At 37.9% G+C, this 18,957-nt stretch overlaps 1 protein-coding gene across 3 annotated transcripts in view; it reads right to left on the minus strand.

Moving 5' to 3' along the window:
• Positions 1-1,363: 1,363 nt before the first annotated feature.
• grid1a (glutamate receptor, ionotropic, delta 1a) overlaps positions 1,364-18,957 on the minus strand; it is a 221,067-nt gene continuing 203,473 nt past the window's right edge. Inside the window, exons 12-17 of one of the 3 annotated variants that reach the window (XM_069692942.1) lie at positions 16,948-17,086; positions 10,727-10,922; positions 8,792-8,958; positions 6,893-7,133; positions 3,351-3,489; positions 1,364-2,285 (exon numbers count right to left, since the gene is read on the minus strand). In XM_069692942.1, the coding sequence (XP_069549043.1) occupies positions 1,873-2,285; positions 3,351-3,489; positions 6,893-7,133; positions 8,792-8,958; positions 10,727-10,922; positions 16,948-17,086 (1,295 nt within the window). In that variant the 3' untranslated portion in view covers positions 1,364-1,872. Of the gene's footprint in view, positions 2,286-3,350; positions 3,493-6,892; positions 7,134-8,791; positions 8,959-10,726; positions 10,923-16,947; positions 17,087-18,957 lie in introns of all 3 variants that reach the window. The other 2 variants (XM_069692941.1, XM_069692943.1) reach the window with 2 other exon arrangements.

The following is an 18,957-nucleotide window of genomic DNA, read 5'->3' on the forward strand; positions in this document are numbered from 1 at the left end:
TCGCTCTACATTTGTTAACATCTCACTGGCTGAACACTGAACGGTTTGTGTGAGCTCATATAGAGGCTTTTCTGTCAAAGTCAAAACAGATAAACAGTATGATCCCCATCTCTCTTACTGTTATTTTATTGTTTATCTGCTTCATTGTTACGGCCCAAAAACATAAAATGAAATATGGAAAATAAAAAAAATGGCCTGTTTCATTTAAATCCAGGGTGACCTCCGCAGATTGCTTGCTAGTAGAAAACCCCAAATATGTTCAGATTACCATCACATAAGATAAAGACAGTCTGAAATCCTCTAGGAGTAGAGCGTATTTGACATTTAAAACAACAATGAGTGTAAATGAAACCTGGTAAGAGATTCACAATGTCATTAATTTGATACATTCAGTTTTTTTCCAGCCTTAGCTACATTTATTTGCCCATTTTGATTGTAACCTCCCCACATAAACATGATGACACAAACCAGCTCTGCCCCCAGCTATTGTTCCAATGACCACATTCATTCCTTATGCTGGGACTGGCATAGGGGTCCATTTTGTTCTTACAGGCCCCGTGTGTGCCTGTTTGGAGTGGTGGTGAAGTGACAGAGGGTTGTGATTTGGGCTCAATGTGAAGAGTTATCCTCAACCTCCATGTGAAAGTTTTTTTGTATCCCTTTTCTAAATGATTGTTGTGGCAAGCTGGACTGTCAGCGAGGCTGTTGTGGAGCAAACCTGGGCAGGAAGGGAGATTATCAATTGGCATTAAATTAACTAATCATGTGGAAAATTGGTTTTTGGGTGTTATTCTACTTTCCCAATCCAAGTTGTTGGCTGGAACAGGAAAATATTGTGGACCAACAAATGAGCTACATGATTAAGGATTCACCCTTTCTTCATAAAAATATGCAGAACTCATTATTTTTAGTTTTTATGTTTTCTTTAAAAAAAAAAAAATACATGTAGTTTTAAAGAGATTTTAACTTATGTACTTATTTACCAAAAAGCCATTTCCTTCTGCAAGAATTCTTCTAGCAAGAGAAATGGAAGAGGACATTTTGAGATAATGCCATCCAGGTCACATTGGCTTTGAAAAATACCATTAGCAATGAAACCACTCTAAATTTATCTTTTCAATGTTGTTTTAAAGATATTGTCAATACCAACTCCTCAATTTACTTTTTTTTTTTAAAATGAAGCATAAAAAAACAATAATAATGAGCCTTATTTCATTGTTCTGATTGTAGTTGTGGAAAAAGGCTTTTATTACCCTCCTATTGCGGTCCAAAGCAAACAATTGTATTGATCCCCGAGTCACGGCAACACACTGACACTATGACACTGGTATTCTTGATATGTATTCAAACACACGTCTGGATGTTTTTGTATTACACTTTTTATTTTTTTCATATGAAACAAATCAGTTCTTCCAATGTCTTTGAAGTGTGAAATGTCTTTTTCATGAATTCTCACGGTACATTCAATTAATGTTGATCTGAAAGAAAACATCTTTGAACTTGGCACTTAGAAAACAACCACAAAGAATTGTCACCTTTATTCATTTAGAACAAAATTTACAAAGCCATTCAAACAGTCATTTTTTTTTTAATACTTTTATGTTTTTTAAACTCAACTGTTGAGAATATTCAAAATACACTTTTTAATGTTGCTTCTCTCTCTCTTTGTACTTACAAATATGTACATTAAAGTCTCAGTGTCTTGTCGTGTTGTCCCTCTGACTCTTCATCACTGGTAATAAAAATCCTTTTTTTGTGTTTTATTTATATCTCTTCACACTGTTGGCACTCAGTTTAGCTCTCCACTATTCTGTTTGAGTGCAAGTGTCTGTGAGTGTTCGACGTGCTCAGATGGATGTCCCGTGGCTTGGCTCACTGACTTTTGGGATGGGTCCTCCTGGCACTGGTTGGTAGGACATTGGCATGGGTGTTTTGACTGGGCTCTGCCGGAAGAGCGCCCCGTTGGGAGCCCTGTGTTTGCAGCGGATAGAGGGCATGGTGGCACTGCTGAGGGGCAGGGGCAAGGTCCTGCCAGCGGCCACGCCCAGTGTCCTTCCTGCCCCATGACCCTCCTGGAGGAAGGTGGTCACAGAGAGTGGCGGCGGCCCCCGATGTGCTGGGTAGTCCCGAACAGACAAAGCCTCCAGGGACTGGCTGGGCTGAATGCTGCCAATGTCCAGGGCAGAGATCTCGATAGACTGGCCTGGCAGCTGCTTGTGAGCTAAATCCTCGTCCAGGAGGCTGTTCAAACGCTGGTGGACCTGTTCCAGGTTCACCTCTTTGTCCTAAAGATAGATGGAAAGAAAGGCAGAGCCAAAGAGTGTGTGTAGAATAAAAGAAGCCAGTGGAAAGGATGAGGGATAGAGGTTATAATGGAAGGGAGTACATGGATGTAATTAAGGAGGAGTGTGATAAAGGAAAAAAAGTGAAAATGAATGTACAGTGAAAAGGGGTATAAGTTTAAAAGAAAGAATGGGAAGAGGGCAGAGAGTGACAGAAGACAGAAAGACAGGTTATATTGGTTGTTTCATTGTCACCATCACAACTAGTTTTCTTCAGTACATGCAATGCAGTCTTTGGAACATCTAACACACATCTAATAATGTTCAAGTAAATGATGCTGAAATAAAACATTGGCTCATTTCAGCTTCATTCAAGAAACCAAAAAATATAAATTAAAAACATACTGTAGTTTTCAAGCAGCCGGCATCGAGAGAGACATTACCTTAAAAGAGTAAATGTTAAATATGGTGCCATAAAAGGTAATGTCTCCACTTTTGAGATTAACTTAAATGAAGATGTTACTTCATGCAGAAGTGTTTCAATTTTTTGCACAATTAGGTGACCACACATCTGCAGGAAGTGACTCTTGCATGAAGAGCATTAGTATTAGTTAACAAGACAGGCTCCAATGGACGCATAAATCCAATGAGTCAGACTTTGGAACAATAAAATTCAAATGAAGAAAAATTTGTTAATATCAGTTAATTTAAATTAGTCAAAAAATATTACTTTGTTCAATGAAGGGACATATATATATGATATGTGTATATATCATGATATGATATATATATGTGGGAGAGAAAGGGGAGAAGCCAACTAAAGAGCACATGATTGTTTATCACACAACAAATGTTAGCATGCTTGCTTTTGGTATTTTTTCTGTCATCATGCACCCACTTAAGTCGAGCCACACTGAAGACAGACAACACCAGACAGGCAAAGAACAGGAGAGACCATGGGGTGAGATGACAGATGAAGCAAATACAATCTACCCCTGCCCATGCCCCGCCCCTTCGCCCTGTCACAGCCAATGACCATCCAGCACAGAATGCCAGGCCTCTCCTGACCTGTGTCAAGAGCCTCGGCCTCCTCCCAGTCTCTCTCTCTGTCTGTCCATATGTCCCGCCTCCCTTCTGGTGAAGGGCTTCTTATGTCATTATATGTCAATGGACCAGAAACCCTTTGCAGACCATAATCCTTAGTCACCTGCTGGAGATCATAGACAACGATACATTACCAAAACGGTCCCCTGTGGATTCGGACATTGACATATAATTTCAAGTATAATAAAAGAATTAGCTTGACATTTTGGGAAATACTCTTATTGGCTTTCTTTCTGAAAATTAGATGAGATGTCTCACACTAGCGTCCGTGTGTTAGGTGGGGAAAGTTAAAAGAAAATCTAAGAAGTCAGACTGCTCTAAATACTTAGTTTGCGACGAGCTAACGTCAGATTGTCGCAGATTTCCTTATATGGTCATCACAGGCACAGCAAACCGAAGAAGTACACGGATGTGCTCATCCATCTATGCTCAATGTGTCTATAATAGCAAATGCTCAAGCAAAATAAGCCTATCAAACTATGTTCATACATATTTCCCACATGTATAACAGGTATATTCAGAAAGAAATCATGTATTGCTTGTGTTTGAAAGACTAAATCCACTGTTACACAAGGGTGGATCACTGACGTGTGCATACTTACTCCTGAAGGTTACAGCTTCCCCCTGCTCTCTGCACGTCAATGTGGTTGCTCTGTTTGCGCGCAACAGGAACAATCCTGGAACGTTTTTATTGCACCTTTTACAATAAGCAGGTAATGAGTGTGGTATTTACCAAATATCCTGTTGTGGTCTTTGTTACGGCAACTATTTGTGCTGTCCACTCATATTTTGGATCAGATTCACTTGTGTGGAAACTAATAAAATATTTGATTCAATTCTGCTTCTGAGTCAGCGTTGGATTATTTTAAAACTGTAGTGCTATTCAATTGCACTACGAATAAATATACTGTCTGTTCTGAAACATTAATCTGATAAAGAACAATTTGTGGTTTATGAGCAGAGTTCGTGGAATCTAAACATTTCTTGGTAACAGCTAAGCACAGCGACTTCCTGGAGTCTCGTCACTGTGAGGTTGCCAGGCAACCAGCAGATGCTGTGGAAAAAGCGTTGGGTTTCAAGAAATAGTTACACAATCTAACTCTTTGTAAAACCACAAATGAGTGAGAGCAATGCCAGATGTTCCCCCACTTCTAGTCTTTATTCTATGCTAAGCATCTATTTTACAGACAGATTACGATAGTGGTATCGATCTCCTCTAACTCTTTACAAGTAAGCAAATAAGAGTATTTCCCATTGTGTCAAAGTGTTTGTGATGTGTTCAGGCTTGCAGTAGAGTTTTGTTCGAACTGGCTGTCATAATTCCCACATACGATGTTTTTATGCTGTTATGTTGCCAGCAATGCTTAAAACATTTTAAAGTGATAATCCATCCAAAATCTTTTGATTAAAAATCACTCGTTTCTCACAGGCTTGAAATCTAGCTGAAACGTTTTTAAAGTAAAGAACAGCAGAATGAATGTTAAATGCATCTCTAACCAAATTCTTTCAAAACAATTATAATATTTTTTTATTGAACATACTGAGCGTTAGGATTTTTTTGAAAAAGTTAATAGTTGCGAAAAACTTGAAAAAAAATATAATTTACATTTTCCATAACTCAACATAATGCTTTTAAACTGCTTGTTTGGTCAGAGCTGTTAAAATTCAAAGGATATTCCAATTACATGGATGTAAATCTGGAAATACACACATTTGAGGAGCACAAACTACTTTTTTTTTTTTTGTACGTTCCCTTTATCAATCTTTTTTGAAAATTGTTGACCAGCTAATTCACTATTTGACTACTCATGTTTTCATTACCAGGAAAACTATCAGCCTTTTAGTGTGAGGGAACTGAGAGACATCCCCTCACTGATCAAACAGCAATTTGTGCAGTATAGATACGATTGTGCTCTTTGAGTCCTGCTGTTGCTTATTGCTGTGGCCAATGCTATGATCATAATATCATAATCTGCTATCATAACCTGACAGCTCTCAGACCATCTGTAAATCATTTTTATTCTGGGTTTTTTGGACTAGTTCTTTGCTTTATTGGACTGTACCAAGTTTAACTTTGGAGAGGGGGGGATTTAATTTAGGCTTCACATATGTTTTTTTCCAGATCCATTATTTGTATTTCCATAAAGAAAAGTTGATAGTTTTATGTGGCCATTTGTAAATACACAGAAATGTATTGAAAACAATGTGTAAGCACCCTTATTTATCACTGTGAGCAGCATGGTTGAACCAGACATTGTATAGGGAGCATTGCTGCATCTGCCATATCTGCTGTGAGCTGTTTGTAAGTCTGTTGCTAAGCTGCCTTTGTAAAAACTGAATAAGGAATACAGAGCTCTGGATATGTGACTGGACTCATACTGTTCTTTTCTATTTTTGTTCTATTTTACTTTTCCATAAACTTTGCTGCTGGCTGGCACCGAACTTTTTACTTTCCGACATAAACCCTACAGAGTCACATTTCTAGCCTTCAGAGCGTGAGTGTTTTATGCTCAAAAGATAGATTTTGGGTGGAAACGGCTTCCAGACGCATCTACAAACACAATATTGAGGCACGCAACCGTTATTACAGTCAACACATCTTGTGCCCTATAAATAATGACGGTGATATTTTTCTGTTGTGAATCTCACATGACGGCAGTATGTGGTCATTATGAGAGCAGCTGCATACAAAAGACTGAAATAGAAATCAACAGCAGTAACTCAAACTCTCATATGCACAAAAAAGCAACACTGATGGAGTTTGATTTACTGTGTGCTTTCAGAACAGGACTGGGTCTTAAATGGGTGATCTCATCCAGTATTGTTGGACTGTCAAGTCAAACAGGCAGGTCAAGGCTCAGATTTTTTACTATCTGCTTTTGCTCACACTTTAGTTTAGGGATCCATGTCAAGCCTTAGTTGTCTGGACGCCTCATGCAGAGGGGCTGCCCAGTCGACAGCAGCAAGATAAAGTCGGAGCTCTAAAGCATTAAGACTTGAATGGATAAGCTAAAGAGAGCTATTGTACAGCTGAAGCACGTATCGACTCAGAAGTACAATTTCAGTATGTGGTTTTGAATTTGCAATTCAGTGTTTAATATTATCTTTTCTGCTGCGGTTCTCTCACATGAGCACCAGTGATGATTTTTTTTTTTATGTGTCAGCATGAGAGAGAAGCCTCAGAGAAGTCCCTAACATAGCACCCCAACCTCTCTCCCAACATGAGAAGGAATGAGTAGATTGATCACATGATGTCTGGACTATCGTCAGGGGCACACCTATTATAACTGGGTGTACTGCAGCTCTACTAAATCGGGGCTGGTGTCAGCGCCTGCTGGATCCATAAAGTAGAGTGTGGCAGTGGCATCTCTGGGCAGGACCGGGGGGCCCGGGGGTCTGGGTCTCGACCGGGGCCTTGGAGGGGCAGGGGGACCCGTGGTGGCCACCATTGCCCGGTTCTGGGTTAGCGGGCCCGGGCCCTGGCCCGACGAGTTGTCAGTGGTCACCTCTTTGGGCTGCTCTCGCCGGCAGTGGTTGTTGTTCCACCATGTCTCCAGTGCAGCCACCAGGAGGGCCAGCAGCAGGCCGGCAGCAAGGATGCAGAAGACACCGGCAAAGCTGTGGAGACGCAGCGCCCGTCCCTCCGGCTGGGCGTCTGCGTGGCTCTGCAGGTCACAGCGGCCTTTCTTTGGCCACCATTTCTGCTTCAAGATGTCGAGGTCACCTTTTTCCTGAAGCTCCAAAATCCTGTGGAGAAGAAATGCGAAATAGTTCTTTCAAACACAGAAGGTGCAGTTTTGTGCAATAAGGACAATGAACAAATTCTTCAGAAGCACTGATTCAAAGTAAAGTTTGGCAAATCAAATTACAATGACAGCAGAGTAGAGAGTGGAAAATGTAATAATTTTCATAGACAAACAGGAGTGATAGAAAATCAATATATTGCTGTTCTGAATGATTACCATATTACTATCATGTAACAACAATTAAAAGACAATATTGTGTAGCTCATTAAAAAAGCTAATGGAAAAAAAGAAAAGCGCCCTATTAATGTACGGTATTAGCATCGACTGTAAGCTCATTAAAGACCCGTAGAGGGTAAAATGCTATTAAACACTACGGGTTTTAGTTTACAACTGTAGAGTGCAAGACTTGATGCTGATTGATTCTAAACAAGAGCTAAAAGCCCCGGCTGTATGAAAACAAGGCAAAGAAAAACAATCCCAGCTTCTTGAATAATCAGTTTCATATCAAATCGTATAAGTGTGAAAACAAAGATGATCAAACACTACAGTCAGCCCATTAATTAGCGCACAGAGAGCAGAGATAAATGGATGGCTGTTGTGAAGGAGAATGATGGCAGCTGAGTGCAAACCCAGGCGAGACAGTTCCCACTGGAACAGTTAGTTTTGTGAACAGTCGTTATTCAAACTATTCAACAGGAACTGGCACAAATGTGGCTGTGCACGAGTTTTCACATTCATTCAGAGCAAATAGGCAAACACGATATAAGCACAGCTGCCAGAGTCATTTATACACTTGTACACTCATGCAACATGATAATGTTTTCAAATATTCACCATTTCTTTTCCTGCAATTAATCAAAAAAGTTTGACCTTTCAGGGATTAGTCCCCATTTTTCAGATATTACCCACGAGAATTTACAATTTACACTGAAGAGCAACTTCCCTGTTCACTTGTAATATTGTGAGACTCCACTGAAAGTTCAACCAGACATGTTTTCACGAGAAATATTCTGGTTGCAAATATTGAAATTCTTACTACTGTAGATATCATTCTAAGTGTAATTTTTACAACATGATTATTATTTTGTACATCAGTTCTAATGGTTGTGATAACACTAACTGGAGACACAGTCACACTCTAAAAAAAAGGTCAAAGGTAAGAAATATGATCTTTCAGATGATCATACACTTTGTAAACACACATCTAGGTTCGTAAAAGTTGTTTGAAAAAATAAAAAAATAAGACAAACTGAAACACAGTTTACAGACCTACTTTCTGGTTCAACCTTGACCTGCAATACCTGCTCTAGTTATGTGCACTCATGGGATTATTAATGCAACAGGTAATTATTAATGAAAATGGTTGGATAATGTTACAAATGTTTACAACCTTTCTGATTGTCTGACTAACTGTATTTCATGCTGTTATTTTCAGGGATGCTGCTGTATTCTCAGATCTGTGGTGGCTATAGTATCATAACTGATAACAAGGATGGGCCGAACTACAGAGACAAAGGCCACTGATTTAAAATAATTAACATTTTGGATGATACCGACATCAAGAAATATCCTTTGGTTCCTTTACTGATCAGCTATAACTACTGCTTTGTAACTGATTTCTATCAAAAAACATTAGAAAATGCATGACGAAATACATACTTCTGAGAGAAGAGGTCTCTGTAAGGGCTGCCGTGCTGCAGGGCCATGCCATAGCCTCTGGTGCTCATGCTGTTTCCTGCTATAGTCAGTGTGCAGTCGTCGTCTGTCAGAGCAGCATACTCTACCACCGCCATGTCCCACAGAAAGGCATACGACTCTCGCTTTGCCTGGAAGTTTGGAAACGTTTCCGTGATACAGACACAAAAACAGAAACAGGATAATTGCATAACAACATGTTTTATAGTAAAGTGACAGTAGCTTAGCTATAAACCATTTTTTTTTTTTTTTTCAGTTTTGGTTTGCTCATCAGAGACAGAGATTGGACTGTACAGACGAGCAAAAACACTTTTATACACAACTAGATACAAAGTGACTCTACCACAATCAGTAAAAACTGTTATTTCTCTGTTTTAGCATTTAGCACTTTAATTGTATGGGTTAAATCATTTTTCTGGAGTTTACCCTGGTCGTGTCCCTTCCAAGCACCACATTTAACCCTCAAATGGCATGTTCAATTACAACAACATGCTATTTTCTCGTCATTTGGATTATTTAAATTTGGAAAGGATTGAAAAACACATTTCCTTCCATTTTTATATCTTTAACTCATGTCCCCGTGTTAGTGGAGGGGTACTCAGAAAGATCACTCGCTGGAAAAAGCATTGAGTAGACCAAAACTAAGTATTTGCTCAGGAATTAGCACAGGCCTTTTGCCCTCTCAGAGCAAACACTGAACAGCTTGAGATTTCTTTACAAAGACGAGAACAATAGTTGTATCCGTATTTCTTTTTTTTTTTTTTTTCCAGCTTTGCATTCCTCTGCTTGCAGCATATTTTCAGAGACACAATCATACGCTATAGCCTGAAGGGAACACTGTGTAGAACAACCAAGGCTGAATTCTATCTTAAATCCCTTTGGTTCTGTATTTATTTATTGTTGTGTACATATTTCTCTGACACAGGTTCCCCTTGTGGTTTTCTTACATCCTACATATTCCAGAATAAAACTGCTCACAACTAATACAGACGAACAAACGTTTTAGCTCACATCTCATTCGGCTTACAAAGAGCTGTCAAGTTCACTCACCTTTGATACATAAACACATGAAGGAGACATTCCCATCACACTCATCAAAGTATGAAACTGAAGTCAGAATGAAGAACATGCAGTAGTTGTTTTCTTTGTTAGCTATGAAAGGCTTTTTTCTCAATAGATATGTTTGCTGTTAAAATTGAGAAGAGTTTTCCTCTGAAGTATGTATCTGTTCATTTCCAACTGGTCTGATGACACAATAATAAACAGTAACAACAATAAAGCTGTTAACTGATAAGTGCATGTGTCAGACTGTAATTTGTCTAATCAAGGATTATTGTTCAGGCAGCCTTTTGTAAATGTGCTTGTGTTAAAGAGACATGTAAGAATGCACAAAATATTAGTTTAGCAGCACATATGGTTTATGAGAATAATTAGAAAAAGCTCACTTCAGTAGATTAAATTACTGCACTCACATGCCTCAGAGAATCAGGCATGAAAATGATTCAGCTAATTTTAAGTTTGTTCCTACCTGGTTAGTAAATCAGAGAGAGTTAATTATCTTCAAGACTGCGCTTATGTTTCACAGTATTAATATCTCCCTGAGCTGAAAATATAATTTTCAGAAAATATAATTTTCAGAAAATATAATTTTCAGAAAATTATTTTACAAGTATTTGGAATACAAAGACCATCTTACATTGCCTGCTTCTTGGACTGAAACGGTTTGTTGAGTAGTTTAACATGGGAACAACTGTTCTGATTGAGTCTGACTACTCGTATTCTGTTGTTCCGTGTCAGGAAAAAGTTACCATAAAAGAGCATAAAGTTATGAAGTGTGGTCTCAGCAGGAAAAACAAACATGTCTTAATAACATTTTCTTCATGGAGACCAAATACTGACCTTCTTGATGCCCTCTGATGGGCTTGAGACAGAGTTGTCAAAGCCGTTGTTCTTGTTAATGATCTTCCAGAGTTCGGCAAACGTGCTGTCCTGTTCCAGAGGGTTGGTGCCTTTGGCCCGGAAATACTCATACACAGCCGAGTCCCTCACTGTCCCATAAACCAGGTCCACCTGCTTAGACAGGTCCTGGAATGACCTATAGTGCAGACACATTGGAGAATTAATGACAAATAATAACAATCTGAAACTGACATGTCTCATGTAGAATACTATTTTATTATAAATGAAAGCAGGAAGTATGACTAAAATGCAAATTAAAACATCACAAAAACACTGTTAAACCTACTTTAAATAAAGCAGTAATTTGTTTCCCCCATATGTTTACAAATATAACTTTTTAAAGCAGTGGGGGAAAAAAATGTTGCACTAATCTGTAAGTGTATGACATAAATTTCCATCTTGTGGGGAATACATTTGGTTTATATTTGGATCATAAACTGAGGCATTAATCTCACATTATCGTATTATTATTATTGTTATTATCATGAGAAACAACACAGCTCAAATCCTCTATAGTGCAAAATATTGACAATCACTATTCTGCAAGACAGTTTTTTGATGCTTATTTATCACTAATCTAGACAACCTATTCTGTATATGTGGGATATGAAGATTTGTGTACCCGCGTGTAGCAGAATCAGAAAAGGCAAAGTGATTCAAGCTGCTACCAGCTCTCTATTTCTCTTTCATTCCTCCACATAAGCCTCTTGGCTTGTACAGTATTTGCCCTCTGTTTAAAATTCAAGATTTAACTCCCTCTAGTTTCACTCAGACCAATCAGTAGGCTTTAAATCTGACCTGCCTTGCTAATGCACATTGGAGCAAATCACTAATCAGCGTGCCCTTATCAACTAAATTAGCTGCACCTGTAGCATGCTTCTTGCTGCTTCTGATGTCGACACCACCGCTTTCCTAGCTCTGAATCAGGCTGGAGCACCATAACTGCAGCCTGGATTCACAGTAATGATGACCAGGATGTGACTTTTCCATTCCTGACCGATTACAATTACTCAAAGAGTTTGCACCACTTCCAACTAACTCGGATCTCCATTTTAGTATTTTAAAACTTGCCTCTCTGGATCAAATTGTCCATTATACAAATGCTGTGTATGAAATAAGCTCAGAAAAGACGCTCAGTGCAGCAAGTGTATTTTATGTATAAAGATAATTGCTCATTTTGCACAGCATCATCTGTGCTAAATGTCAGTGTCAGCGCAATTAGAGTTTGCTTCCAATGTAATCTGTCCGGGAGATTACCTACTTGCTTGACTGGTGTTAGTTTGAAATGTCTGACATGCTGTTCTGTGCATTCCTTAAAAAATATATATATATATATATATATTAGAATAACCACAGTATATTTATAGAATTTACATTGTCTTATTCCAATTTTCTAAAAAGTGAGAGAATCAAACAGTTTATCTTGAGATGATAATGTAGGACCAAATCAACCATTTAATTAGAAGCCTATATAGTGTGGCAGGGATTGTTAGGGGGAAAAAAGGCGAGAGAGAAAGAAACAACTGATTAGATATTTCATGGTCTCCCGCTTATGCTGTCAGATTAAACGACAAGGTTTACTGCGCCGAGTAAAATATTCAGCTTTAATTTTGTCTAACAGCTTACTTTTATGTAACTACGCAAGCTTTGTAACCTACAGTGCGCTGTGGAAGTATATATTTAAGATAAATCAACGCTATGAATATTTAGATGCACCAGCTGGAGTGAAAAGAATGAATAAAAAAAAGTGAAAGACCTTTTATTGTAAGAACAAATAGTAAAAACAACACACAGATAGTGCCACATGCAAAATCAAAGATACAGTAAAAGTAAACCACTAACAAGTATTAATATCAGCTATTTGAAGCAGACACTGTATACTGTATGTACTGAGAACATCTGTTGTCGATTCTTGAGTCCTTTTTCTTGTTTACCCTTTCTTTCTAATAGCAGTGAAAAATTCCCTTTAATTTGTGATCAATACAGACAGGTAAAACCTAGCTGCTCTGTTCATTACCACTAATGACTGAACCAAGATTGAAAGATGCCCAACACAGCCACATTTCTTCCTCCCTTCCTTCTTCATTCTTACCACTCACTGCTACAGAAACACATTGCATGTCAAGAATATCCTTCTCTTAAAATCATATGACTTTCTGTGTGCATGTCACTAATTTCCATATATTTTAGTCCGAATTAAATATACTGAATGTTTGGCTGCACAGTCAGATATGGTTATAGTTAGGTTTTTTTAAATATAAAACTGGCCAAAGGAACAACAACAACAACTAAAAAAAACAACCAAAAAACATAACAAATAAAAGAGTTCAGCCAAAGAGTTAATCTAATTAGTATGAATCCATGTGATAACCTGGAGGGAATAAGTAATCTGATGGTCTCTCTTTTGCTCTCTCTCACACTCAGTCAAGAAAAAAACATTAGCTTTAACGTTGTAGAAAAGAAATTCACCTGTGTCACTCGGCGTAGGAGTTTTGTAATGGCTCATTTTCACAGAGGGTAAACAAAAGGGGAAGAAGCCATGAAGTGTTCAGAAACATTTTCTAATATGCAAATGTTGTCTTAAATAACCATATTCTTGTTTATTGTTCCCCTTACACCACAATAATGTATCATGCAAATACACATTTAGAAACCCTGCAGAGGCACACATATACAGTATCTAAATTGAAGGTATACAGTCTCTCTCTTGACACTAAAAATCCAAACTGCTGCTTTTTGGCAGTGCACTAGCGTCTTTAACTTGACTTGTGGAAGAAAGTTGATTTCTCCAAGAATTATAACATCTTGAATGTGAGTATTAGAGGAGCTTTGGTCACCATTTGTAATTTAAACGTATTATCTGGTGTTGTCTGCATAAAAAAAGAGACATTACATTTATCAATGAGGGTGCCAAGTTACAGCAAAGGGGATTAAAACGATGGAAGCCATAACTGAGCAATGAGTGAACCTTTGCAGTACAGTGGGGAAGATAAAAAAAAAAAACAGTAATAGACCAATCCTAATTTTTAGAGCAGTCTATGCGTACTTCAGTGTGGGTAATAACAACCCAGCTCTTCTGCCTTGACCAAAATAATAGCATGGACCCAGTTGTGGAGTTTTAACGAAGCAAAGGCATCTTCATTCTTCCTCTTTGCTTCTTGCAGTACTTTTTAGAAAATGAAGTTTGCATCCCGTGTCTGAAAGAGTTATATTCCCAACCATTTACATAACCCTGGACTACTGTCTCCTTGACAGGGGAAATATTTTTGCACATTTTATCCTCATTGGAAATGCATTTCTTTCCGGAGCCAACCTGCAGCATGTCTTATAGAACAAAAGGAAAGACAGCAATAGCTGCTCACAAAAGGAGTCAATTTTTGTCTCTATTTTCTGAACCATCTGTCCTCCAGTGGTTCTATGAATGTGCACAAACAGACGTCGCCCTCAAAGGAGATTTGCATTGTGGATTTTAAGGTGTGTTTGTAAAAATGATGCAAAGGCAGCGAGTTCTCACTCTGACAGAAAGCCTCTACACCAAATATTTATCAGGTCTCAAAAGCCTTAATATTTGTTCAGAAAACAGGCATACACTAACTAAACATTTATTTGTTTTTGAGAAATAATATTAAAGACAGTTACATACTAATAAAGAATACAGAGCGATGTGGCAGATTACTACTGTGGTTTGTTTTTGATAAACACTGATTTTGTAATAATAAAACAACAAAGAAAAAAGACCGGCAGTCTCTTTAAGGATCTTGGAACAACATCAAGAAGGCAGGTGGAGAACCACAAACAAGAGACAGAGAGAGAGAAAAACAAAATACTTATTACATCAAATAATAGATCTGAGAGGTTATTTCTTTATCTCTGATAAAAAACGAACAAATCACATCCCCACACTTTGCTGGTCAGATGTGACCAAAGGAATGCAAATTTTGTTTCATTTTAGTTTTGTTAATAAAACAATTATCTACTTTCTCCACCTGTCCTAAATTTAACAAATTATTTTTTTTGGGGGGGGGGGGGGAGGTTTGTCTCACTTTAGATACGAAGGGGCACATTTACTAAAGTTACAAGCAAATTACAGATTTCAGTCAAAGTGACTGCAGTTCTGATGGTACGGCTTGATGCTGGCCAATTTAAGAAGTGACTCATGCATATCAGTAAAGCAACGGAGAACAAACGCTTGTAGCTGTAAATACTGGTTGAAGACACCAATAAACATTTTGGAATTTTAAACAAAAGATATTGAAGAATATCAAGATATATAGTATGTAGGCTCTTATACTAAATAAGTACTGTAGTCCTGTGCTATTCCTGCTCACATTCTCCTAACAAACAAAAAGTGTAATTTTAGTGAATACAAATAATTTTAGCAGCTAATTTTAGTTTAGCACGTTTACCATCTCCAGAAGATTTGATCTATTACAATATGTCTCAGCTACCTTGTGAGGCAGCTAGATTCACAAGGTAAAAAAATCCGTTGTGTCCGAACCAGCTGTAGTTCAGACCAGTGAGCATCCTACGAGGACCCACTGGCAGCTCCAGGCGTGATTCAGGTGCAACGGAAAGTAAATGATTGTTCAAAAACAAAACTTATCTGATTGGTTGAAGTTAGTTTGTGACAGACAGTTATAGACAGATGGCTTATCCAGTATTTTTTTAAAGGTCCTTGCCCTTTTCCAAACAGTTTCCAAGGGTTGTCTTCTCAGATGGTTTTGAGTAGCAAAGCATCTGGCACATCTGGTTGATGTCTCCGGTTTCACTCCTCAAAGTCTGTTCAGATTTTCTACTCAGTCTGTTTAGATTAGCACAATGTTAAATGCAACACAGGTTATTTCTATAAAGTAGTTACTTCTGAGAACAGCAGACTACATGTACATCATGTGTCGTGATTGTTCCAACTTAAGATTTGTCACATTAACCTTCCCGTTAACTCCTGAATGCAATCATTTGCAGATAAGTTTGCTTCCTAAACTGTACCAGAAAAAAATGAATGTCCCTGTATTTGCCATTCCAGACATAAACACAGACAAGGTCTCTTCACAGGTGAGCTGTGTGCTGCTTAGCATTCACTCCCTCCACTCAGAAATCCACATGTTGCTATTTGTTCAACAGAACACAGACCCAATGCAATCAAATGCCTCTCTAGCCCAGTCTTTGGGGAGAGACAGCACACCAAATTGGATTCACTGACAAATAACATTTGGACTGAGGACAGGCTAGTTGTTAGACAGTGGGTCAAAAATTACAGAAACACTCTGCACCAAGTGGAGCTGATGAGAAATGCACACAGATCAATCTTCAACCTGAGCCATAACACTTGTCTTTATATTCACAGTATGAAAAAGATCAAATGTATCGTACCTCGAGGAACCTTTCCACGCTGTAGTGCATAAAATAACACCTATATGTGTTTCCACTCTGCAACGAACTTACTATGATAGACATACCTCAAGAGATATACACACATACATTCAAGGCTGAGGGACAACATGATTATACGAAAGCATTTAGAAGCTTTAAATAGGATTTTCCACATCACAGCTTGTGTTCAGGTGTTGGAAGTTTCTACTGCATTTGTAAAAAAAAAAAAAAAAAAAAAGTTGTATAAAACCTTTTGTGACTGCATGAAGTTCAATGATTGCCTCAAGTGATGTCACAGCAGTCAGCTCGATTCCGGCTGAAGAGTTCAAGTTTGAAAATGAAAGAAGTCTGAGAATGTGGAGTAAAATACTTGAGCTTAGCAAGACTCTGTGGCCTGCCCCTCGTCTCTGCTTGAGGCTCAAGGCAACATTCGCTGCTACTACCCTGAGACACCCAAATCTTTCACAATTTATGTTGGTCGTTGGGCTACATTGAGGGTAAGGCACAAGCGAGCTTTTTACAAGGAAGAAAAATATGTGGAATATATATCTCTATATATATATATATATATTCCACATATTTTTCTTTTATATATAGAATCTATAGATTTAGATCATTTGTTTTAAGTGTGCATTAGTCTGCAATGCTAAATTGTTGGTGTACTCCTTTAAGTGGTCATCAATGCTAATGTTTTTAAATTTAGAAAATACATCAGCATTTTAAAGAGAGTCCTTATACCTTGGCCATCTGACTTTGTTGAAACACTGTAATAGAAAAACACTGTGTCTTACCGGACAGCGTTGTCCATGCGTGACACGGTGAGGTAGGCAGCCAGGTTTGCAGTGTAGGACGAACACACAATGAGGGTGAAAAGCCACCAGCTGCCCATGACGATACGCAGAGCCACTGATCCCAGGATGGAGTCGCTGCCTGTGGGGGTGCAGATAGAAACACGCAGGGTTAAAAGCTACACACGCCATTATCTTTACCATCTGTTAAAGAGTCACATTAAAACATCAAGTAACGATTACTGTTATTATTTATTTATATGACAATTATTTTCTCAATTACTCTATTGTTGTTCTGATAGTCAAAAATGCCAGTTATAATTTACCCAGCCAAAGCGATGTATTCAAACTGCCTGTTTCCTTCAAAATGTCTTTTCATAAATGACAAAGACAGCGTTGTTGTCACAAGTGAGAAGTTACAGATATCAAAACTATGCTGTTGCTTTTGATGGCAATGATTTCCTGCCCTTCAGTATTGTAAGGTATTTCCTTGTCATTTATCTCTGTAATTATTATTACTATCATTATCATTACTATTATTGAACAATATGTTTTGTGTTATCTACATTCTACTTTCTTTGTTTGGGTGTTGTGGTTTGATGGTTATGATGTGTGGGTTGGTTGGAGAAAATGTATTTTCATACATTGTATATGACCTTGTCTGTTGTATCGTATTGTATGTTTATATTGGACCCCTTAAAACAAGGGGGTTCCTCTCAAGGGTCTGTCTGTTAATAAAGTTGAAATATTGAATGTTTCAGTATTTCAAAGATGAAGTACTGCTCAAAAGAATCACAAAAAACAATTGATTTTCAGAATAGTTTCAGAAGTGAGTGAATTCTGGTGCTGCCAAAATGCATGGGTTTCCTTTGGTATTATCAGGGCCTTATTGTTTCAATTAGTTTTTATATCATAAGCGAGCCAAGATAATAAAGATTTATTTATCTTAAAATTGTACATTTGGAGTGCCATGGATTATTTCCTTTATTTCGAATGAGGACTTTGGCTAATTCTGAGTTGTTTTTTTAAAATAAGTTTTCTCACTTTTGAGATAGTACTCCTATTTGCATGTAACACCTGAGCAGCTGATTCTGTGCATATGAAAAATCGGTGTAATAACTGTAAGTTTTAATCATTTATTTTCCCATGGGCTGTGTCTATTCAAAACATTCTACCCTGAAATGTTACTTTCATTATTTTACATTCTATTACACATCTTCATCCAGTTTTTTTTTCAAAGAACACACTACTCATTAAAAGTTGTTCTTCTTTCTCTCTTTCTTCACATCTTTAATCATTACTTATCCTTATATTCTTTGAGGTTAAAAGACTGTTTCATATTAGCTTTGCTATCTTCCACTTTTTGACTGTAATACTAACTTGTTCTCTGCAAACATCCCAAAACAGCTTATGAGGTGCATGAGAAAAATGTCAGCATGCATTCTAATTTTGAAGAGTAAAGCCACAGAAATGTCATCTGAAAGTTTCAGGAATATGAAATGTAATGAAAACATATTTGTCTGAAAGTGTCACAATCAAACAGCTGCACCCCTAGGACAGCTTGGGAAAAAAACTGAGGGCCTTGTCAGATTCATAACACTCTGGCATCAGTCATTTTTATTACATATGGCTTTGACTGATTTCTTAAGGTCATTGAATGTGAAATGTGCATCTTGGAAACTTTACTTGATCTTCCTCTACTGCAGTGGTCTGTGGTGCAGTCTCTTTCATCATTGAAACAAATTGATTAGACCCTTTAATCATCAGGAAGAAGTGTTATTTTCTCTCGTTCTCCAAGGCAGTTTCAGATTATTTCCTCCCTCTCCCTGACCTCCTTATGGAAACAAAAAGAAAGGCAGCCACTTGGAAAAAGGCAGTGGTGAAAGTTAGTGTTTGGGGTGGATACTTTTTTTTTTTTTTTAAAAGACACGCTTTGGCATATCATTACGAAATCATTGGGGGGAGGGCGGGGGGGGGGGTGTTATGTTTGCCAAGTTTATGCACTCTGACAAT

This window comes from Brachyistius frenatus, unplaced genomic scaffold, assembly GCF_029030835.1.
Source record: "Brachyistius frenatus isolate BFR_SWC_R1_liver_20210118 unplaced genomic scaffold, ASM2903083v1 Contig_13, whole genome shotgun sequence".
Taxonomy (NCBI): domain Eukaryota; kingdom Metazoa; phylum Chordata; class Actinopteri; family Embiotocidae; genus Brachyistius; species Brachyistius frenatus.